The sequence below is a fragment of the Rhea pennata genome, chromosome 5, assembly GCF_028389875.1.
Source record: "Rhea pennata isolate bPtePen1 chromosome 5, bPtePen1.pri, whole genome shotgun sequence".
In the NCBI taxonomy this organism is placed as follows: domain Eukaryota; kingdom Metazoa; phylum Chordata; class Aves; order Rheiformes; family Rheidae; genus Rhea; species Rhea pennata.
The window spans coordinates 62,562,507-62,587,416 of NC_084667.1; the positions used below are offsets into that span (position 1 = coordinate 62,562,507).

General features: G+C 36.3%; 1 protein-coding gene across 4 annotated transcripts in view; it reads left to right on the plus strand.

Annotated features, from left to right (window-relative positions):
• Positions 1-23,473, plus strand: part of PPP2R5E (protein phosphatase 2 regulatory subunit B'epsilon) — a 72,873-nt gene extending 49,400 nt beyond the window's left edge. For 3 of the 4 annotated variants that reach the window (XM_062577264.1, XM_062577262.1, XM_062577265.1), the window contains 11 exons: positions 5,679-5,780; positions 7,825-7,917; positions 12,794-12,924; positions 13,008-13,067; positions 13,690-13,798; positions 14,820-14,873; positions 14,971-15,021; positions 15,777-15,896; positions 17,028-17,155; positions 19,350-19,451; positions 22,109-23,473. In XM_062577264.1, coding sequence (XP_062433248.1) covers positions 5,679-5,780; positions 7,825-7,917; positions 12,794-12,924; positions 13,008-13,067; positions 13,690-13,798; positions 14,820-14,873; positions 14,971-15,021; positions 15,777-15,896; positions 17,028-17,155; positions 19,350-19,451; positions 22,109-22,208 — 1,050 coding nt within the window. In that variant the 3' untranslated portion in view covers positions 22,209-23,473. The remainder of the gene's footprint in view (positions 1-5,678; positions 5,781-7,824; positions 7,918-12,793; positions 12,925-13,007; positions 13,068-13,689; positions 13,799-14,819; positions 14,874-14,970; positions 15,022-15,776; positions 15,897-17,027; positions 17,156-19,349; positions 19,452-22,108) is intronic. The other variant, XM_062577263.1, reaches the window with a different exon arrangement.
• Positions 23,474-24,910: the final 1,437 nt, after the last annotated feature.

Below are 24,910 nucleotides of genomic sequence, written 5' to 3' on the forward strand. Positions count from 1 at the left end.
AGCTCTGATTTCCTGCAGCAAAAGCACGTACGAATGCTGCCTACAGATGTGTCTGCACCAGCACTTCTAATTCAGATTGTGAGCGTGCTTTTAAAGGGGATTCTTACTGCATGTTAGTGCATGTCACAGGGAAGTCACATGGAGTTGGACTAGATGATCTCCAGAGGTCCCTTCCAACCTCAAAGCTTTTGTGATTCAATGCTTCTGTGAAGTCCTGACGTTTGCGAATTAGATTCCTTTTGGATAAATTGTCTACTTGAGGAGCATCCCTAATACTCTCCTGCTGCAAGCAGGCTCCAATCCACGGGATCATCAGGAAGTAGCTCCTCCCTTTAAGTATATATAGCGTGGGTGTTCAGCACCTGAGCACCAGCTGTTTTGTTCTATAAATTTGCTCCTCTTGCACGGCACTGTTCACTGGTGGAGCCGTAACTTTGGATCTCAATTTAACCTCTTGTGCATCTGTGGGTGAGGAAGGTGCTGCCACTGCCAAGTGGGTCATGGTAAGTTAACAAGTTTAGGAGCCCCTGATCTAGAGCTAAATTCTTGCAGATTTTTGATCAAAATTGTAGATGACATAAAGGTCAAGAAAAGATGAAGACTGTTTTCTGTTTTAGTGACCTGAATTATTAACTGTGTTCTCAGCCTAACGTAAGTTGAAAGTAATGCTGAAAGGGGAAGAATAAGACACACAATATTAAACCATGAAAGACTATATTCTGACACGCAGTTGTGTAGAGAAGGACTTAGACATAGTGAATAACAGTCTTAACATAAGCTTCTGATGCAGTGCGCTGATCAAAGAAGCTAATGTTGATAAATACAAAAAGTAATATCCAGAAAAAGAAGGGAAGTGGCCTGTCTTTTTATCTGTACCCAAATACGTTTGGGGTGCATACTCCCTCGTATGTGGGAACTTGAAGCTAGCAAAAATAATTACAGAATTAAACAGCAGCAAAAAAAACCCAAAAATTCTGCCTGGGAGTAAGAGCTATTTTTCCATTTAGCAACAAAGAGGTTGAGAGGTGTCGGGAGAGAGTGAGTGAGTGTGTGTGTGTGTGTGTATAAAAAAACATGTATATGTATGCAGACTCTGTATGCATTTATATGTATATATTATATATAGAAAGGGACCTTATAGATTAGCAAGAACCAATGGAAATTAGGCAAGTTCAACCTTGAAGTCAGAAGCAGTGTCCTGCTCAAACTGGTAGTTAAACTTTCGGACAGGGGAGATGGTGGAATCATTTATAATCTTTAAGATAAAGTTAGTTTTCTTGCAAGATGTACTTTAGTCAGTCTTCTGGGAGCAATATAATGGGATTGGGGGAGAGATTAGAGTTGAGTGACCGCAGTAATCACTTTAGGCTCTAAAATATGCAAATCCATGAACAATATTAAAAAAAAAAAAAAAAACACATGAAGATGCATTTCAGAAGTACAAGTGCAGTGTCTGTCTCACCTGGCATTGTTGTCCCAGCTTGTTAGAATGGCTTCAGATATACTCCAATTACTTTATATTGTTGCTACATGTTCTTAAAATAGTTGAAATATTGCATGTGCATAGATACTCAGTTTCATACATTTGAGGGATTTATTTGAACATTTCCAGGTACTGGTAATGGAGGAACAGGTGCTCCCTGTGAACTATTTGGGATTCATTTATGCTGTTTTTATTTAGACTTAAGCTTCCTTGTGTATATGTTTATTTTCATTCCAGACTCCATTCAGGAAAACTGCTGCTGATTAGAATCTTGCTTCAAACAGCATGGAATAGGAGCACTGAGCTGCAATTGGATTTGGGAAGTGTTTCTGTTAGAGCTTTGTGGGGGTTTTTTTATTGAGCTTCAGTGAGGGACACTTCTGACAAGACTTCTCAAAAGAAGAAAAAAAAAGTCCTAATTTCAGATTTAAGCCTCTTAGCACTTACTTTCTAAACATGATAAAATCAGAATTTTATTAAAGCTTGTTAATTTTAAGTGTATGTTCATAGTTTCATGGTCCTGGATTGGTGGGTGCCTGTTGCCAGATCTATTCAGATCTTATAGTTAGTTCGTTCCTTGTGGTGGTTTCAGAGCAGCTCCCCCTCTTTTTCTCCCTCCCCTAATTTCTTTATTTTTGAGGAATTGTCACTGATTATTGAGTACCATTTTCTTTGTAATTTTCTAGAAAAAGTTTTTGCCTTGCCTGTTGTCAGAGAAGTTGTGCCTGGCTATGTGGCGTGACAAACCGGTGTTGAGCCGGGAGATTTCTGGGCATTTCCAATTTAAAAGACACTGTTTTGCCATTTCCCACTTGATCTGGGAAATTTTAGATTTGATGCTGATGGGCAGATTTTGTCGATTTGTTAAATCAGGTTCGGGCACCTGGATCTTCACGCCCAGGCTGGCCTGCCCTCCTGATAGGGACAGTCGCGGAGGATATTGGGCAGATGTCTCTGAGGGTGTAACCGGGAAGATCTGTCACGATACTACTTTCTAGAATGCTAGAGTTCTGGTGGTCATTACAAAAACCTCACCTGGGCTTGGAGATGTTCCTGGTCAGCGGGAGATGGAAGCCGGGCTCTTTCCGTAGTGATTTATGTTGGCTGCGGGAGAGGAGCAGTCAAGGTCTGTACGCAAGCGGGCAGGGAAGTCCTGTAGCTTGATGATCCAACCGAGGTCAGAAGACAAATGATTCAGCCGTCCGGCTGAAGGAATTTTGGCAGGCTGTTTGGGCTTAGGGATAAATACCAGATAACTACCTTGTGCCTACTTGAGAAAAATGATCCTTTCCAGATCTGGTGCAGCATGTCATTCCCCCCCACCACCATGGTTGTGTGGTGGCTGCTGGAGTCTCTGACATGCAGCTGGGCACTTCATGCATGGGAGAACTTGTTGCCTTTAGCTCTCCTTTAGAGGCGTATAAACATTAGCCACCCAGAGGCTACTGATTTAGCTAAGCATGCTATAAATTGACAGCACATGTAAATGAGCTCTTTGGCTGTGCTGTGGTGATTAATGTAACTGTAATGGCACACATTATTTATTAAAATTATGATTACCTTGGGGTATCTCTTAAAGATAACTTGTTCTGTCTGTTCTCCGTAGGAGAAAATCTGTAATTTTGGCTCCATAGAACTTCTCTTTACTTCTAATACAGAAAAGGGAAATTAAAGGGAAAAAAAAATGTGTACCAGGACCATACTTTAACTTGCTCTACGTTTATTTCTCTGTGCTTATCAACAAACTGCTTTTCAGTTACTTTGAGTTGCGTTGAGACTGGCCTTTTCTTTATGTGTACTCTTGAGAAATCATACTGGTTTTGTTATGAAATTAAGATTCATTTGTCAGTGCTGGCACTTAACTAATTGTTGCTGAAACCTTTATTGTTCTGCCTTGCTGCATCATGCTGTTAAGGCCCAGGCACTAACTGCATGAAACTTGGATTGACTTAATTTGAATCTTGAAGGAATTAATCTTCATTTAGCTTTTTGTTCTGAAAGCATGCACTTACCCTTTCAGGTTTTGTTTGTGCCATGCTTCACCTTTGGTATTTGTTCTGGGAGTTTTAAAACATTTAAAATGATGAGTACTTACGTCTTCTCAGATGTTTTGGTACAGATTTCATTAACTGGCATATGGTTAAATTTACAGAAGAATTTCTTCCTTATTTCAAATTAAGTTTAAAGCAGAAAAAAATAGCTGCAGATTGCTTTTGTTTCCGTTAGTTCTCTATTTTGGTCTACATTTGCAGAAAGCCAGAACTTTTGAATGTGAAGCTTTAAGCAAAAATGCTTAAGTAAGTATTGCAGTATCCCAGATGCTCAGATCCATGGCACCATCAAATTTCCCCCTTTTTATTATGGAGTTCTTTGGGCTTTATTCCTTCTAAGCAATTCTGAGGTTCTTAAAACTGGTCTTGTTAAATCTGATTGCCTTCCTCTTCTCCCGGGTTTTTAAGATAAGGTACAAGAGAAGAGAAGTTTGGAAATCTTTGTGGAGAAGTAAGCTATATTGTGTATACCTTCCTGGAACATAAGTTTATCTTATTCTGATGATACTGGAAATATCTTCTCATGGAAGGACTTTTGAAAGAAGTAAATGAATATAGAGGGGGAAAAAGTTGGAGAAGCAGGAAGGAGAACATCTCTTGGTAAATACTAGCAATCACTTGGCAAGTGATAGGCCAAAAAAAATCAGTATCTATTAGTACATGCTGTGAAGTGATGTATCTATCAGGGTTGAAAACCATGTGACTTGAAAACAAGATTTACATATACAGTGAGGGCTTCTGTAAAAGCAGGTTTTGTGGTAACTGTGCAGTGAAATACACCCTCTTGTGGCAAGAAGAAGAAAGTCCAAGCAGAAGCCTACCTGACCTCTTTTTTCCACACTCACCAGTTTACCTCATTTATTCTTCATTGAGCTAATTCTTCTGTCTTTTTCCTGTGTTCAGGGAATATTCCTCACTGTTATGCACCACATGTACTTTCGTACTTTTTTTCATTGTGTGCGGCATCTGAATCTCTTGTTTGTCTTGAAACTTCTGCAAATTCACTCTCTCAACCTGGTTTCATAAGTATTTGAATTGTATTTAAAGTGTTGACTTTAAAATGGTCTTTTATATTAAGCTGCCAATACATTGAAAACGTGCCCTACAGATTAAGTTTAACACATTCACAGGAATAAAAGCCTAGATAAAGAAATAAAAATGTTGAACACCATACTAACTTTCTTAATTACTTCAGTTTATCTAAACTTCTGTGAAGAAAGCAATACGGGTCAGGTATAGACTGGATTAGGAAGTAGCATGCTGCTTTTCCCACCGGTTTGATTAAGTAGCTTAGAGATGGGTCAAACACAGTAGCAGAGTGCAACGAAGACACAACATCACCTTCAAAGTGCAGAAGAAGTCCTACAGCATGTTTGATATTTATCGTATTTGCTGCATAATAAACTGTACCCTCTGTTTAGCGTATAGTTAACCCAGGAAAGCACTTCAGTTCAGCCTTCATTGATAGCACCAGCCTCACGATGCCAAGCAGTCTTCACAAAGTACCTCTAAATAAGATTAAGCAAAGCCAACCAACCATGAAATAAAATACGGGATAAGGAGCAAGCAAATACTATTTATTACTTACATTTAATACCAAGTTTTGTAGTTGGCACGAAGTATTCAGGCACATAATGTGTGAATAGTACTGGAAAGTGTAGCATAGGCTGATAGATGAGACCTTAAGCAGATGCCTTTAGTGTTTTCCATGTGCAGAGGAAAATAACTGTTACATGCAAACATTTGTAGTGTTTATGTCTTCATGGTGTTTTCTGTATCTCCAAAATGGCCATGCCTATCAGCTTGCAGACATGATGATGGCCCTTGAGACCCAGTGATGTCAGTGGGCTCATCTGAGAAGTGGTGGAGAAAAATGATGGCAGCCTGGGCTGTGCTGAGATACCACTAAAAAAGAAGCACAAAGACCTGGAGAAGGGAAAGCTGAGGGAGGAGGCAGGTTTGTTAAGGTGATAGGTTCCTTAGACCTATACCATTTCAAAGAGCTTTGTCTGCCAGTAAGCAAAAGCAATATTCATTAAGTAACATTGATAGAGGACACACAGAGTAGATATAGACGTAAAGTGTCCTGATACGTTTGACTATTTCAAAAAAACTAATCTCAGTGTTCTTTTTCTACTTTTTAGGTATCTTGCAATATATTCAGAACTCTCCCACCTAGTGACAGCAATGAATTTGATCCAGAAGAAGATGAGCCCACCTTGGAGGCATCGTGGCCACATTTACAGGTTTTCAATAATTTGCCTGAGAAGTAGTCCATGTTGTTGCTTAATATGTTTAATATTTTTCTACAACTTTTGCTCACTTCTGAATCAGAACTGGTTTATGAGATACACTAACGGAATTCTGTTTTTTCTCTTATTAATACTGTTTTTGGCTAAAAAAAAAAAAGTACTGAAAAAGACAAGAGAGTACTTGAAATTTGCACGATGTTAGAGCTTATTTTCAAGATTGGATTGATGGTATTCTTCATGTTCTTGCTCTCCTTCATTGACTTAAAAATTAATTCGCTTCCCAAACTGATCTGATGCACGTGTTTTTCAGCAACGTCAGCAAGAGCAGTGTGGGGATGATCTTGCTGGCAGTTTTGTTTTACTGAGGTTGGCTAATTTTCATACAAAAACACACAGGTGTTGGCTGCTGAGTAGAAAAACGAATGAGAATTTACATATTAGTGTTTTTCCATTCCCTTTACTCTCCCCCAGACCAGGTTTGCTTTCAGGTGTTCATGGCAGGGTGTACACTCACTGCTGTATATCATCTGTCCCTTTTGTATCTCAAGTGTCTATGCAAGATACTTTGAACAAAGAACATAAAGTAATTTTGGAGAAAGTCGGCGGCATTGCAGCTAGTGCAGAAGTCCCATCTGCATTAGACAGGACTATGACTTATACCCCACAGGTAAATTTAGAAATTTGCCTGAGTAACAGTTTGTGGAGTCTGGGAATTTCTGTGAGCAAAGGAGCTTAACTGATCTCAACTTAAAATAAGGGTTTTATTTGACAGCTGTATGTAAAATCCTTGCCTGTGAGAAGTTTATTTCACTCCTTTATTCTCTCAAAATTTAGAATCTGTCGAAATGCAGGTTTCTTCCCTCATTTATATTTAAATCTCACAAAAATAAGAAACTGCAAGGAAGCTCTGAACAGCTTTGCCAGCCTCGAGACAGCACAGGCTGTTCAGTCTGTTCGTCTTATGTTCATTCACACTAGTGCTGTAGTTTTAAAAGTCATATTTAAAAGCAAATGAGGAATTTCTAAGCCAGCGGATGATTTGCCATTGTAAGAATGAAAGCTACCTAAGTATTTGTCAGGAGCGGATGGAATTGATTTCCTGCTGAATTAATGTTAGTTATGTAAGTTCTTTTCCATAATGTATTTCTAAGACTCTCCTGCCCTTTTTTAATTTCCCATTGTTTCATTTTAGAAGTCAGAGAACACCGATATATAGCAGTAGCAATGTTGCAGTAAATTGATGTTTACATGGAAAAGCTTAAAACTGTTTTAATGTAATTTGTAGTGTTCTTCCTTCTCTCAGTACCAGTATGTATACCTACAAAAGCCGGGTGGGAAAATGCTTCATTATGGCTACTCTTCCTGAAAATTTTCAGTAGCAAGAATTAATAGCTGGCTAGCTCCTCTGATCAGCCACAGGTCAGAGTTGCTGTCTTAGGAAGCCTGAGTAGTCTCTATTTCATTTAACTTCCTTTCTGCATGATATATACAGTTTTCTTGTTATATATTGGTTTAGGCAGACAGAGAGTCACTTGAGGGCAAGCAATAGGCTCTGCAGCCTTGAAGCTAACCTTTGCAGTAAGTTAGGAACTCCTGATTAAAATCTTGTTTTGTATTCATCTTTTCTGTTTCAAGTTGTTGTAGAATGCTACCTTAAGCAGTTTCTAATTTAAAATAAGTATTTCCAACTGTTTCACCAACCCGTTCAGAATCACAATTTCTGTATTTCATGTGACGTCAGCAGTTCAGAGGGCAGTCAAAATGTGCTTGCCAGTTATTCTAGTAAACTTTACAAGATGATAACAAACACTATAAAGAGGCACTGTCTGTTAGTAATGACATTTCTCTGACTGAAGTTAAATAGGTAAAACTAACTTACAAAGATCATAGAATCCTAGCTTTTAGGTAGGAATTTGATAAAACAGAAGAATCTTTTACATGTGCTCCTGGGAAAAATAAGTATTTTATTTTCTAGAGAAAGAATTTAGAGAAACATTTAAAATACATCATAAACTAAACCATTTATTTTCTTTTGTAGCTTGTATATGAGTTTTTCATACGATTTTTGGAAAGCCAAGAATTCCAGCCCAGCATTGCCAAAAAGTACATAGATCAGAAATTTGTATTGCAGGTAAGTTGATCTGTTTTCTCTCAGGCTTTACTTTGCTTTTAATGTTTGAAAGATTGCGTTTGAAATTTGAAGCTGTAACTTCATTTGCAACAGCGAAAGGCTAAACAAGCATTTATGATTAAAAATTTTCAAATTGTGGAGATACATCTCTGTGTTGCTGTAGATACATACAGTGCTTGGTTTGGCTCCAGTTTTAACTCATTAATCAAAATATTTGACTTACTGGTTATGAGAGCAAGTTGATCCTATAGGTATTGAAAAAAGAAGGATTTACTATGAAGTAGTCTAAAAATGCTGCCACCAAGAGAGACTACTTAAACCCCAGTTTTAATGGGGCTTAGTATTATTACAATATTTCTGTTGGAAGGGGAGAGTATTTCCTTTTCCTATCTCAGCTGGATACTGGTGAAAGGGGCAGAGGTTCGTTAACAACTCTGTTCCCAGAGTAGCACTGGGAAGTAGCTTTTATACAAGCTATGTTTCTTGTATGCTTCATTATTCACTTGAAACTGTGATAGTTAGTATTTGCTATTGAAAAAACTTTCTTCCAGATCTCAACAGGGGCTTCTAACAGAGATGACTGAAGGCATATGTTTTCTGCAGTGAGCCAGGAAACCTCACAGATAGTCCTTTGCCTTTTTTCTTCATCTTTCAGCAATAGGCTTGTCGTATGTTTCTCAATACTGTTGTGAGTTTTTGTGGATCCCGAGAGTCAGAAAGAACTTTGTGTTTAGTGCACTCCATGGCTTGCTTTTGAAATCAGGGAAGTTTCTTAAGATTCCTACTTAGTTAGGCAAGGGAATTTCCTGGGCATTGAGACTTGAATAAAAGCTAAACTAGAAGTGGCAGGAGATGCTCAGCATTTCTGAAAACCTTTCTCTCACCTTTTCATCATGGGGGTTTTATTTTTCCCTGTGTCCCCTAGGGTATAAAAGCAGTGCTTTTGCTGTCCTTGTACATTAATCACGTAAAGAATACCTGAGAAATGCTCCCGAGAGCGCCATTTCTATCCTTAAATTCAAAGATACTAAGAAGGGACTTCACTTTCCTTCTGAATATCACAAGATGCTGTTCACTCTAGGAGTGTAAAATACTCTGTTCTTATTTTTATTTCTCTTCTAAAGAAAACGAGCATTTCTTTTTCTGCAGCAAACTTCTATGATGGACCAATTTGATCTTCTAGGAGCTAGTGGAGATCTAAGAATATGTTGAGGAGAAATCACTGATGGCAGGTTTCCTCAGACTAATTTTGTTTGCTTTAGGGTGTAGCAGGATTGCTTTAGAAAGGATGCTTGTGTTTTGCTTCCAAATCTTAGAAAAATACCCTTGCTAAATGTTCCTGGTATGAGCTGCTGGACTTGGTCATAGGTGGAAGTATCCTCCATACTTAAGTCTTTTGAAGGCGTTCATCCCTGTTAGAATTTGGCCAAGGAGAATGGTCTAAAACAAGGGACTTTTTTTTTTTGATCCTGTTAGCCTGTAATGATCCATTAAATGAAAGAATGGTATCTACTGCAAGAGAGAATTACAAGACTTCAAAGGCTACTTATCTGAAACTGTATGATACAACATATTAGAGTTCAAAAGAATTTCAAGAATTCAAAAGTTCTTGCTGTATTGTTAGGTGAAACATTTTTATATATTGCTGTGCACCGCGCGTCAGTTTAGTATTAAAACACGTATTTTTAAAAATAAATTACGAAGTTTTGACCATTATGTGCACATACAAGTAGATACAGTTGTATGTGTTTAAATTTGTGCATTTGGCCTGTTGGAACTTGGGTGTCCTTGCACTTTTTATTACATTTTCACATTTGTCTAGAATAACTCTTAAGTATCTGTGATTAAGACCGATCACTTGCACTGGAAACCAGGTTGAAACTTAGTAACATTGAGAATGTTTGGTGGATCCTCTTTCATAATACTGACAATACAACTGTGACAGTCTTTAAAATCAACTTTTTCTGTAACTTGTTTTTAAAATTTGAGAAATTTTAATGTTTCTTAGCAGTGACTATGCCTGTATGCAAAAATGAGACTTTTTTAAAAAATGAGCATTTTTCAAAGAGTTCTTCTGTTTGCGTTTTCTTTTCTTCTGCTCTTTTTAAGTATGGATGTCTCACTGGCATTCAGCTTTTGTCATTTCTGAAAGCTGCCCATATACGGTCTGCAATGGTTGGCAATGGTCACTAAGAGATATACTGTTCAAATACTCCACAAGTATATGTGTTACTACAGGGTGCCTTTTTGGAATTTTATTTTGCATTTCTAGTACATTTAGTGTCAAAATAGTAACACATATTACAGAAATATTACAGCCTGTCTGTTAAAATAAAGCTTTGTGGATGAAACCTGTTAACACATTGGACATATCAAAATATGTGCCTGTTTAATCAAACAGAGACCAAGTCTGCGTTGAGCAGCGTTTCCATAGAGGATCTGTATAACAGAACTGGAAATGTAAATATTTTGTTCCTAAAACCAATTCAATGAGAAAATTAAAAACCTAAGTGTTTCCAGCTGTTTGTTGTCTTTGGGTGAAATTTGTTATTTGGGGAAGGATGAGGTGGCTGTTTGTTTATTAAACTGTAGAGCTGATTGAACAAAGCCATGTGTTTATAACCTCTGGAGGGCACTTGAGATACCTCATAATTTCCTCATGAAATTGCCACCACAGATCCTTCCTGCAAGGAGGAGAGAGCGTGATCTCATTGCAGGCTACAGAAACATCCCAAACGATGAAGGAGAATACATACATCCATCCTGAACCTGGATATTAGAAAGCAAAATCCCAGACAACTTACCAATTTTTAACTGTCTTTTGCTTTCTTCCCCCCCCCAACTCCTCCAAGCTGTGTAGCAGTTTGAGAGATCAGCTGTATCCATGTGCTGACAAAGTGTTAGACTGAATTCTAAAAGTATGTGCCATACAAAATTATGATTGCATTACTTGGCATAATGCCACTTAGCGGTGGTCAGTTGTTGCAGAAATATAGTAAGAATACTTAAAGTAGTAATTAAGGTAAAAATACTGTGAAAGCAAGAATATGGGGAGGTAAAGTAACCATAGTGACCACGTATTTAAAAAGGGGAGGGACATGATGTGTATTTTTATCGTCTGTAGTAGCTCTACATTTCTGAGAGTGTAGGCCTAACTGTCTAGATATCAGGCATATTGGTTCAGCATTTCTTTTTTTCTGATAGACTGTGATTTTGGAAGTCTCAGGTTGCTTTGATTTTTGCAATTTATGCCATCGTTTTTAAGTTTTTGTTTTTTGCATTAGAATTATCACCTCTATAGGAAGTGTCCTACAACAAGCGTGTAGAATCTTTTTTTCTTCATACAAATACTTCAGAACAAGTATGTAAGTTAGGGATTGGAGGCAAACCTGAAGATAATGATGTATTTGCATGCACAAGAGCTGTTGATGGTTGAATATACCTAATTCCAATATTCTAATTAACTTGGAAGCTATTAGTCATTCCTGCTGAAAGTACCTGTTTCCCAGAGCTGTTCAGTAAGGCATTGCTGACTGATCACTGTGAAGTAGTTCAAGTTCTGTACAAGCACCGAGCTTGAACGTAAGTCATTTGTTTTGATGTAGAGATTAAATTAAAACTTCCTTGAGTAACTAGAGAGAAAGAGAAAGTAAATTGGTTACTCAGTGTATTTATGATAGACATTTATAATTTATTTGTTTGTAAGTCTAAGATTAATTTTGTTTCCTACCATTCCTGTAGTATTTTTTTCTGTGCCAGTATCTCCAGTATCTTTATGCAATCATAAGACTGCTTTGGCAAACTGCCTTTGTTTTACTTGCAGGGTGGGTACTGGTTGCCAATTGCTTTGTTTTTCGTGCAAGATAGGTTCTAGTTACCTGTGATTATTACCTTAAATTTCTTTTTTATTTTTCCCATATACTTCCTGATTCCTTCCCCCTCCCCCCCCCCAATGTCTTCCAGCATAACCCATGCTGTTGTGTCAAAAGAGATGGGGTAGAAAGGGAGGGAGAAAGATTTATTTATTTATTTATTGTAGAGGATTCAAGCCAAATAGGATAGAGATCCTATAGGTGATATTTCTGCTGCTCATTTAATGGCTTGAGTCTCAGAAACAACTTCAGATTTGTGTGTTACAGGATATATTTTGTACAAGACACTGGATGGTATTCTATTTTGACTGAGAAGTGCATAATAATTTTTAAGTCCCTTTTTGCTGTTTTAAGATCTTATATTAGCTAACATTTTGTTCCACCTGCAAGATTAATCCTCCCTAATTCTTTGATTCATCTAGTGTGGTGGAGATCCTGTGACAGCAGATCCATTGCTGGCATAGACTTTAGTGTGAAGTCTCTTTGCAACGTGAAGCTGTGCAGTTACTTGGAAGGCTTAAGAGCTCGCAATATAAATTACAAGCAATTAGAAAAATGTGACCTTGATGCAAAGTTTTGCGGGCAAATTATTAGAGCAAATGAGGATTTGTATTTCTGCAGAGCGAGAGAATGATGGAGTTGTAATAGGGAATTTGTGTTATTTCTGTTGTGTGATGGCCCCTAATTATTTTTTTGTTTTCATTTTAATTTTTGTGGAGAAGAAAGGCAAAATTTTAGTGCTGATTAATCTAAAGTACATTGGTTGTTTGAAGGCTGCCAAAGATTTGTTATATTTGAAACAGAGATTAATAAGCTGAGCTGCGTGATGTTGTGCTGAGGTTATATCAAATATTAAATACTGTATTTATACATCTTTGATAATGTAGATATCATATCCATACAGGTATATGCTTGCGTGAATATAACTTTTATCTAGAGGTCTGTATGAAATGCTTGTCAAATATAAAGTCAAGCCACTGATTCATTTCTTTATCTTTAAACAGCTGTTGGAGCTGTTTGACAGTGAAGACCCTCGAGAACGAGACTACCTAAAAACAGTCTTGCACAGAATTTATGGCAAGTTTCTGGGTCTTAGAGCATTTATCCGAAAACAGATAAATAATATTTTTCTACGGTAAGTTGGGGAGAAGATACTTTTCTCTTATGAACATTTAAGGGAACTGATATATTACTTATATTTAACTTTCCTCTTTTTAGATTTGTTTATGAAACTGAACACTTCAATGGCGTAGCTGAACTGTTGGAAATTTTAGGAAGGTAAATGAGTCCTTGTTTATTACCTATCTCAAACTTTCCATCTGGACACTTCAAAATAGCATCAGATTCAGAAAAAGTATTATTTAAAGACCTGCTTCTGAAAAAAGAAGTGTGCATGTGCTTGTCTGTAAGCCCATGTGCAAATCTCTCTCAGGTCCTTGCCAGAAATATCTATCTGGATGCATTTTACAGCATGAAGTGGTGGGTTATTTTTTTTTCCTGTGTACTACTTCATCCTTATGTTCTGCAGGATTTTTTTTTTTTTTTAAGCACACTGAACAGTGTGAATATCTCAAGCGAATCTAGTTACGGTAAGTTCAGTTGTTAATTACCAAAGAACATGTTGTATGCATGAAGTTACTGACCACATAGGCAAAGTCCTGTCTGTTTGGCAACGGGTTTGTGCAGCTGTTTACATAATTATTCTTAGGTCAGAGCTGAATTGCTACCTAGACATATACTGCGTTGCTAATATCAAACAGGACAGAAGTTGGCACTTATTTACAAATAGCATGAGCTTGTCTTGTTGAATAATGATTTTAATCTAGAAACTATTTGTTCAGACCTCAGATATGTTTTCTGTGATGATAACACTAACAAATATTTCTCTTCTAATTTCTAGTATTATCAATGGTTTTGCTTTACCTCTTAAGGCAGAGCATAAACAGTTTCTGGTGAAGGTGCTGATTCCTTTACATACTGTCAGGAGTTTATCACTCTTCCATGCACAGGTAGAAATTATAAAAATATATTCTGTTCAGTTAGAATGATATGATATTTTAGTTGCTTTGGAAGTTTAATTGCTTAATACAAAAAAGGTGGGGGAAAAGTTTTGTCCTGTGGAAAAATGCAGTAGGTATTTTTTATTCATTTAATGTGTTTTGTATTAATGTCTTGCTTCTATTCTGGTTAGATAATTAAAAATGAAAATTTACATAACCTCTATCTGTAAGATTTGGGTTTTTTTTGTTAGTAGTTAACCTCTTTCTTTAGATTTTATTCTCTACTTCTTTCTGAAGGCTGCCTTCCCCGTTCCATTCAGCCCCTTTCCCTGTCCCAAGAGAATATCTGTATTTCTTAGTCTTAAGTTGCCTAGGGTTGTCTTCATTCTAACAACTTTCTCAATACTAACACCCTCATTTTTTTGCTTAGTCTTCAATGTCTTCCCTCACATACGCACATTGTTCTTCTAAACGTTCTGTTTTCATCGCTTTTTTTTACCTCTGATAAGTGATACCTGTTGCCTTTCTCTCTGATCTCACATAGTGGAGTCTGTCTTAATGTGATGCAGCCTTGCTTGCTGGTTAGGTTGGGTTAGGTATTGGCTGTGCGAGCTTATCCTGTGAGAGTTTTCATGGTTTTGCCAATATACAAAAAGTGTAAAAGAAGCAGTTTCAACCTTCAAAATATGATTTATATTTTATGTTATGTATATATAGCTTATATTGTGTGTATGTTTATATATATTGTTTATAATTGTACATAGAATTCCAAATTCCTCTGATTTTTAAATTGTATATACTACTTTGTTGCCTTATGTTTTTTGTAGTATGTTATCTGTTGTGTGCTATAAACTGGACTGTGAGTGAATTTGCACAGTCCTTTGCATCTCAGTTTAAACTGAGATGCAATTTGAAAAAGCTGTATAGCATCTTGCCTTGAGTCTCTGGTTTTTTAATGTCTGTTTGTGCATTTTTTATTTTTAAAAAAATGTTCTAACTCAATTTTTTAAAAATCTTTACCCTTTCACAGTTGGCATATTGCATAGTACAGTTTCTGGAGAAAGACCCCTCACTCACAGAACCAGTAAATATTTCTTTCAAATTTTTTTGTATCTTAAAAATCTGGTTTACCCTCTAATGAGGAAAAGCAAAAATATAAATACTTTTTTCTTCTAACTTAGGTCATTAGAGGTTTAATGAAATTCTGGCCAAAAACCTGCAGTCAGAAAGAGGTAAGCAGTATGTCAATGTTAACAAAAAGTAGTAGGGAGTTTGGTAACTCTACAAAACAATATGCAAGGAATTTCTAGATATTTCCAGGTAGATTAAACGTGCTGTGGTGCATCTTGTTATTAATTCATGTAAGTGATTGTCTGTGCTTGAATCCTCCTTTCTGGATGGAAGAGAAAAGCTTCTGATAGCAATAGTTTCTGTTAGCAAAATAAGCACCAGTTCTTCCGCAAAGAGAAGAGTATCTTTGTGTTTTAAAAAGCAGAAAATAAATATAGTGAGGATAGATTGGAAAATTCTGTTAGATTTGGAACCCTTTGTAGTTGAGGATTGTATTTTTACAGAGATGATAAAAGGATGTTTCGTTATCTGGCATTTACCTATTAAACATGTAAAGGATATAGTTAGACCTTTACACTTTTGTTTCATGTTCTTTGTGCAAATCTGAGTTTCTGTAATGGACAGCAGAACTGTTATTTTGAATGTTGCTTCCAAAAAGGAGATAAAATTAAGTGACTATCCTTGATTAATAGAGCTGAAGCCTTGATGAATCAAAGTCTCTGTCTCTATAAGCATAGGTATGCTAGTGCAATTTTGAATTTTGTTTTAGAAGATTATTAATTAAATTTAAATACAGCATTTGCCCACACTTGTCCCTCCTGTCTGTAAGAGATCAGATCCAGAAATTGCAAAAGCTGAACTGATCAAACTGATTGCCTTTTTGTTTTGAATTCAACACTTTATTCTTTGTCTTCAGGTCATGTTCCTAGGGGAGTTGGAGGAAATCTTGGATGTGATCGAACCTTCACAATTTGTCAAAATCCAGGAACCCTTGTTTAAACAAATTGCCAAGTGTGTTTCTAGCCCTCATTTTCAGGTCAGTGTAGCAGAGGTTATTGTTTGGTTATTGTCCATAGGAATGTATAGTCTCATTTTCAAACATAAAAGCTCTGGAAATGTAAATGTTGTTTTATGTTATGTGATTTTAAATAATTGTCTTTTGGCTTTCCGTGGAAGGGTAAGTTGTAGTAAAAGTTCCTTTCCTGAACTGCTCTGAGTTCAGTTCACAGCTCCATGAATGACAGGTTAGATTCATTTTGGGCTACAGCATAGAATTTGCAGTTCTGAGCCACTAAGGGCTTAAACTGTTCAAGCAGACGTTGAGCCCTCCTGGCTGGAGATGATAGGTACTTCCTACATAGCCTTTGGGCTGGTAGGCCCAGTAGGACGTATTTGCTCCCCTTTTCGGCATAGCATGGTACAGCATTCTTGTTTTCCAACTTCCTTCTCTAAGGTTGTCTGGTTGGAGGTGACAGTAATGCAAGATTTTGTTTAATTAAGATTGGGAAAGTGTTCTGGGATCCCACAGTCTTTTTTCACGCAGACCCAATTACATGACAGAAAGAAGAGGGGTGAATAGGAATGAAGTTTCATCATATATAAAGAGAGGGGATTCATGGCCTGTAGTGCATCTGTGTTAGGCTCTGTGTCCTACTCTGGCACATAGGCTGGTGTGATGCTTTTAGGCTGTTTCTTGGACTATGTCTGTTTTCAGCATAATTTCGATCACTGGTTCCTTTTTTCCTCTCTTCCCCCTAATTCAGCCCAACTACTAGGCCTTTCTTTCCATGTCTCCTTCCTTTGATTCCCCCCTGTGCTGCTGTCTTCCTTCCAGCTCTGAAGTTACACGGTTGAGGCAATGGAGAGGCGTGAAGTCTTTCCTTTTCCCTTCCCCTCTAAAGCTGCAGCAGTATTTCAGTGTCTCTCAGTGAGAGATAACATAGTGTTCAGGAGAAAGAGGGGAGTGGGTGCTGTTGGGATTATATATACTGAATATATATATATTATACTGGATTACAGTATAAAAAGTTAATTCTGTTAATCCATGTTATACTACTAATTAAGATAGTTTTAATTCCAAAGCTAATGATTCAATGCTGTGATTTGTTTTTACTTCAGAATATTACAAAAATTATTCCTGTTAATATTTTATTCCTCTAACTCAAAGGTGGCTGAAAGAGCACTGTATTATTGGAATAATGAATACATCATGAGTTTGATAGAGGAGAATTCAAACGTTATACTTCCCATCATGTTTTCCAGTCTTTATAGGATTTCTAAAGAACACTGGAATCCGTAAGTTTTGTCATTAAATTTTTATCTTGCCACTTGTCAAACAACTAATCAACTTAGGAAGATGTTCTGCTAAAGAACATCTTAATGGGAATGATCGGATTTCAAAGCTGGCACAAGCAGGTGCAGCTCTATTAATGCCAATGGAAATTAGACAATGCTCTAGCTTGGCTCAAAATGTTGTAAGTGATCTGATATGTGCACAAAAATGTGTACTTTCTGGGATAAAAATAAACCTTCTCGTAAGCTGGAAAAAACAGAAATTAGACATTACATAGTTATTGAAGAAAGCGTTGCTCATCAAGCATTTATCCAACGCAGGTTTTTACGAACTGGGTTACATTATAAGCCTGACCATAAATTGTTTAGATGAGTATCACTTTACGTTAATAAGTCTTTGCGGCTATATCATGGGTGATGCTGATACCTCTGGTACTACGTTTTTCTAAACATTTATGAGGCTTGTATTTCAGTGTGTTCTTAGGTTGGGTTGTTCTTTTTTAAATTTATTTAAATACAGCTGTTCTCCTTTAAGCACAGTATTACTCAGAAGTTGTTTCATATTGAAATCCTGTTAATTTGGCTTTTTATTTCTTATTTATTTATTTATTGGTAACTAAGTGATCCAATAGACAGCTTTTAATAAAAAATTCTATTACAGTTTGAGGTCACATACATTTCTGTACTTAGGTTGAAGAATATTTCTGAGCTAAAATGGTTACCATTTAGTAAACCCAGTATTTCAAATGAACTGTGCTGCATTCAGGTCCTAGTTGCTTTGTTAAGGACTTAACATAAAGCATTTGTAAAATATTTCATCTTTTAAAATGTTCATCTTTTGTTCTGTCTCTCTTCAAACTCTCAAGTTTCTGTGCTTTTACCAAATATCTTACAAACATAAGCCAGTTTCAGATACATGTAAAATAAAGAAGATATTTATAAGAATATATGCATTTATAAGAATGTATTTAAATGCAGGCAACACAACAGAAACTATATAGAAAGAAGCAATTAATGGGGATATGAGGATAGCAAACATGCATGTTTGTGTGCTGTCTAGATTAGCTCCATATGTTCCTATCACCTCTAAGGTTCGTTCACCACCTCCTGGTTGAAGACCCACTTATTAAGCAGTCTCATGTCTGAATATAACAACTATAGTAGAAGATCAGGAATTTGGGGAACTATTGATTTATAATCTGTACCAACTTCTCTGTATACTGTTCATACCCAGTTCTTCCCTCCTCTCCTTTTAGTTGTTTTAATTTTTTCTTTTATTTTCAACACAGCCAGAAGGAAATTTTGACCTCTAGATAATATGAGTATTGGCAGACCCATCTGTTTTTTGGAAATTCCAGTGGGTTTAGTTATCCAGTCAGAGGAGTTAGAAGAGAAAAATGATTGCATCTGTTTTTGAGCCTTTGTGAGACAGAATGCCTTTGAATCCTTCTAAAAATTAGTATTATACACCTTCTGTTCTTACATGACCAGATCATGCCTGTCATTTTTATGCAGGTAAACAACTTTAATGTGAGCTCTGGTTTATTGGCTCTTACTTGAGATCAGGAACAACTATGAGCAAAGTAGGCAGCAGTTTTAAGTAGATACTGTATATAATACACTGCTTTATATAGATACTGCAATATCTCACCCAAATGATTTGTATTTTTTAAAGGTTGTTTTGTTTTCAGTGTACCAAAGTACAAATGATTATGAAATATATGAAAACAAAGAAGTCAATCTTGAAATCCAGAGTTGTATTTTGCATAGATGCACTGAATGTTCAGCTTCATCAAAAAAATCTTAAAGAAATATGAATTATTCCTATTTCATATGTGAATTCTATTACTTATGCCAACATTGATTTTTATCCTTGGAGTTGCATTCAGAGTTGCTACACAGCATGAGGGAAGAGTCTGCAGTTTTATGTAATAGCTTTCTGTTGTTATCTTTTGCCCTGGAGTTCTGGGTTGCTCCATTTAAGTAATCAGTAGAGAAATGAAATTTAATTCCTACCTTTAAAACATTTTAATCGAGAGTAGTTTCACTGAAATTGAAGGATTTGCATTATCATACTTGCAAGAACAGAATCAGTCCCAGAAATGCTGGTAAGAGAAGATAGGGTTTTTTTCCTCATTTGATTTCAGCTAAAACTAATAGACTCCTCTTTTCTTTCTTCTCTTTTAACGTTTCACAGGGCTATTGTGGCTTTAGTCTACAATGTGTTGAAGGCATTTATGGAAATGAACAGCACCATGTTTGACGAGCTGACAGCCACTTACAAGTCAGATCGTCAGCGGTAACTTTTTAAAGCTTTTTTTTTTTTGTCGGCTGTGCATAAGGCCTGCTGTGTAGTTTTTCCCTTACACCAGCTGTAATTGCATAATCTCACAGAATTGACACAATACCTCATTTTTTCTTTGCATGCTCTTTAGCCGCCTTCTTGTAAGATGTAAGGTAATACCATGTATAGGTAGTTCTTTATCCCTTATGAAATACAGTACCCATTGCATAGTTTGTGCATCTGCGTTCCCTGTGGAATTTGTTTTGGCTGTGCATTCCAGAAGACTTAAACATTTCAAGATCTTCAGTAATAAAAGAAAAACAAGGATTTAAGGATACCGCTTTGCTTAAAGACTTCAAGAGTCATGTTGAGGTTAGGAAAGAGACGTGAGAGAAAGTCCTAAGATTATGATTTTCCAAAATATGGTTCTTAGGCTAGATGTGCTCTTAAAGCAAAGAGGCACCTCTCAGTTTTTTGTATTCAAATTCAGAGGTCTTGCTGTATATGAGTCTTTTAGCATGCAGGATCTGCTAGATCTGTACCACTCATACAATCATTAGTTACACTCTAGTACAATGTTTTTTTTGTCTATTCTCCTTGATCTTCATTTTCCTATTATAGAGTGTCATCTTTTGTCTAAAATTTCAGCTTATCCAAAGCAGCAGGGGAAAATAATGAGGAAACTCTGGGGAGTTTGCAGCTTCATTTAAATTGTGGCTTTTGTGTGACTTGGGGTTCCCACAAGCAAAGCGAAGGGTACTGTGTGTCATCAGATCTTGTTAGGTTAGTATAGCCTCTAAAGTCTCTTGGAGGCCATGATATTTTTTATTGTGTGACTGGAGTCACGCCTGTCCTTCCCCCTCCCCCCCCCCCCTTTTTCTTCTTTTTGAAGACGTTTTATCCAGGAAAAATCTACAATTATTAGATTAGTTTGTTAATACAGTACTTTACTTTTAGAGACCTAGATATATATGTGAGCTAAGTTGCAGATGATTTCTAAATAGGCCTTGGTGAGTACAGCTCAGTTTGTTAAAGCAGCTGAGATTGCATTGTATGGTTTTCTAGAGGAAAAGGTAGAAAATATTAGGCCAGGGCATCTAATCCACCCAGGTACTGAGGAGCATCAGCTGCAACTTAAATCAATGGATGCTGCACTTACCCTGCACTTCAGATGAGGTGCTCTGCATTTAACAGAATCTAATGTTACTGTAGCATGTCCTGTGTATAGGTAATAGGTGAAGTTTATTGATTGAACTATGTAAAGAAAAAAAAATTCTAGCACCTACTGACATTTTGTATTCTGTAAAGACTGGTATTGACCATTTCACCATTCTTATTTACTAATTATTTTAAAATGTATAAGTATCTGAATGTATAAAATATTTATCTTAATGCATACAGTAAGCCTTGGGTGTCTCAGTAAAACAGCATTTACAAGGTGTAGCTTTTGTACTATTTAAAGCCTGTAGATAAGTACATTCAATATTAATGACTATAATAGGTCAAATAGGTAAGATAAGAGGATGAGGTTGTTATCCTCTGACAGTCTTCTAGCACACACATAGGTGATAATGTTTAGATGGTAAATACCTGGTAAGTAGCCTGCAAATGTTGGGCCATTTCATTTATTCTTCTTTACATTTAATTTTGGATACTCTTTAGTAGTAGTGGATTCTGTTTTTTAAACTGTTCCTGCAGGGATTTATTTGTGAGTTGTTTGTAATTTTTTTTTTATGTTTAAAATACTCATGGGAAATTAAAATTTCAAATCAGTCTGTCAGCACTATGAGCAAATCAAGATGTGTAGATGCAAAGTTTCTATTCTACTGAAATATTTTCAGAAAATCTATAGTGTGACAAGGTGAGAATCTGTATATCTATAATTGTTAGGTTTGCATTTGACCTGAACCTGCAAAGTGATTTAGTAGAAATGGAATGCATTTTTTTTTTAACTTGCAGTATCAGGAATATTAATTTTAAGTAAGCTATGGCAAAGACAGGAAATTAGAAAGCAAATAATGAAGGTAAAGCAACTGTTAGGTTTGCTGTTATCCAGTCAGCCAATAAAGCCTGATGGTAAAGCAAGTGCTACACAGATTTTGTTGTGGGAACTTCTTAATGAAAAAGAGTAAAGCAGTGATCAAAAGACATTTTGTAACTAAACTTTCCTTTGGCTGATGCCTGAGCTTATATGAAAGTGCCCAAAATCAGTGTAAGTGGTTCTAAGCAATAAGGGAACACTCATTCTAGAAAGTAGCTGTCATTTATAAGATGATAAAAACTAGCTTTTTAAAATAAACCTGAAAATAATGTAATGCAGGTTAGTCCTGGAGATGTTAGTTTTTAACTAATCTTGATATATTTGATCCATAATAAAATTGCACTGCATTTTTCTTCTGTGTTGCAAAGTATTAACTATAGACACTGTTGTGTTTTTTTCAGATGACATGTATATTCTTCTCCTCCTACTTTGTTTAGCAGTATTCATCTAGGTAGCGAAAAGCGAAGTTATAAGCAAAAATGATTTATAAAAATTAAAAGTACATTAGGAGAATTGCCGATGTACTGAACAAAATTAGTTCTGCTAATTAATTTCAACTACTTTTTTGTTACCTAAATAACCTTTATAAGTCTTCTCTCTTCCTAACTCTTCATTTTATTTCATCTGTCAGTGAGAAGAAGAAAGAGAAAGAGCGTGAAGAACTGTGGAAAAAACTGGAGGATTTGGAATTAAAGAGAGGTCTTAGACGTGATGGAATAATCCCAACTTAACGAAAAAACAAAACAGCATTATTAACCTGTGGAGTCACACATTTATGTAGTAGAAGATGGAGCAACAGTTTTCTGTATTGTGCAACTTTACAGTAGATTTCACATTTGTTTCATTATTACAACAGCACTGTATATACCTGTCTCTAAGTAAAGGAAAAAAATAAGGACTTTAATCCAAAGTTTGGACAGCAGATGGACTTCTCAGAACTTTGCAAACATAATCATTGTTTTAACCCTTCTTTAAAACCAGTCTTCAAAGATCTGTTGATGAAAATTGCGATGTCAAATTCCATTGTCAGGACCTGTTCCTTATTTATCGTTAGCAGAGAGTATAATACAACTTTCAAATGTGAACAATCTTAAAATTTAGCTTGTCTTTCTGCTAAACTGTTAAGTGTATTTATAGTAAAAGAGAAAAAAGACTGTCATTTCCTTATGAGTTTGTGTAACATCCTCCTTCTCTGGATAACTTTACTGTAATTTGACTTTTTTTCCTTTTGCACATCTTCATAAGTTGAATGTCCATTCAAATCAGGGCCATGAAAATTGTAGGTCCTGAATAAAGTTTTGTTTACTGGTGTGAGCATTTTTAGTACCAGACTGTCTCTGGTGCTTCTTTAATTTGAACATTAGGAGTTAAGAAACCAATAGGTCATAAACATAGTAGGAAAGGGAGCCTTGGATTCATGCACCTATTTATTGCAAATCCAAATTAGTGTCCACAATCCTTTAAAAATGGGCAGTGGTAACACCCAAGATTACCTAACCAGTATTAGTGAAATGGCATTGGACGTGCATACCAGAGTTGTTTTAGAAATACTAATTGCTAAATTATTAGTATGTTTTTATTGGACCATTTTGAAAGAATAAAGACAAACGCTAAACAGTGCAAGCATGAAATTGATCTCCAGTGGGCATGGATCTAGTTGGAAATTGAGGTGAGCGAGCAGTTTGGACTGTTTGGAGTTGTTGCCTTACTTTTTAATATGTATTTATAAAGTGTTCCAGCAAAAGAGGATGTAGCCTCTGAGAAACATACTATAGTGTTTTTGTGGTTCTAGTACTATTACTCATCACAGCACCAGCCCTATGGTCTTAGCTGGAAAGGATTCTGGATAATATACTTCTGCATTCTCATCTGGATGCTCATTCCTAACTACTGTATTTGTTACCAAAAGTGGTTCTACAAATGCTACTGAAAAAAATTCTGGAAATCCTAATGTTCTGAGTATTAATAATAAAGTTTAAAATGCTTTTATATCAAAGGTGCATTGTGACCAAATTGTTTGAAACAAAAGAAAAAAAAAAACAGAGGAGGGCTGTATTATAAGTATACATTATTGGCTATCTGCTTTGTATTTGAAAGTGGAATCTTACATCTTTGGTAGGTTAAAATGCTGATAAGACTTATGTACAGTATATATTTAGCTAATGCAGTTGCATTATTATATACCGAAAGGTATGTGTTTCAGGATTTTTCTCCAGGATGCTTTTGAACTGTTATAGACATGACAGCAGTGAATTGATAATCCTAAACCATCGATCCAATGGTATTTACAGTATAAAACTGACTTGGTGTTCATGAGTCTTTGTGATAGTTGCAAACATGAATTTATGACCTGTTGCCATTGATAGAAATACAATATAAATACAAGCTTGTATATTTTTCTTCCTGGCATTTAAATATACAGTAGGATTTGAAGCCTTTCTTGTTTCCAGGCACAGAAAAGAGGAAAGAAAGAATTCCCTCCTAGACTACTGACTGTTTCGGGATTATCAGGTCACAGTTTATACTCCTGGGTCTGCGCACACAAATGTTGTAAAGTCAACAATTTTGTAAAAACTTGACACTGTTAATTCTGGGAAAAAAAGTGGAACTAGCCGTATGCAACACCAAACACAACATGGTTTAATGGGATTAATATGAGCTTCTTCTAAGAACACTGACTGGGACGCAATGTAAATTAGGCAGTTACTGTCATAGTTGAAACATTTTATTTTAAAGTGCTGAAGCAAAGGTGCAAGCTGAAATACTGAAGATTAAATAAATTTATAACAAATCATGTCCCTTAGCCCATTGATTTTGACAGTCTTTTATTTCTGTTACAAAAAATATTTGCTAGTGTAATTTTTTTTGTGTGAAATGATCATGCTTTATAAGAGAGTGGACTTAAACTCATGCTTAAAGACTGTTGAATTGTCAAATACTGAGATATAATGGAGGAAAAAAAAATAGTATTTCCCACTTGGTGGAGTAAAACACAACAATGTGACATTAGAAAAAGCACCTTGTCCTGTACTTAGAGTTTAGGTGAGTGTTGTTTGTTCATAACTACTTTTGTTTTTGACATGATGTTCTGGTATTGATCATACAAAGCTGATGAGAACCTGATGGGTTGCAATATTTTGTTACCTCTGATGTTACCTCTAATGTGGGGATAGTGGGGAGTATCTAAAGTTTATAGATAATTTATCACTTCCAAGAAGGAATGTTTCTTTGAACTGAATGAGACTGTGATATTAGTCATGAGACTCTAAAAGGCTGACGTGACATTAGGTTGCACTGTGTGATGTATGTGAAGAAGCACTTGCCCCAGAACATGACTGTACCCCTGGGATCCACTGTCTGCCGCAACCCGAATGCAATATTCCGCCGCGGTTGCGCGTACAGAGCTCCCATTGGTACCGACAGGCGTTTCAGG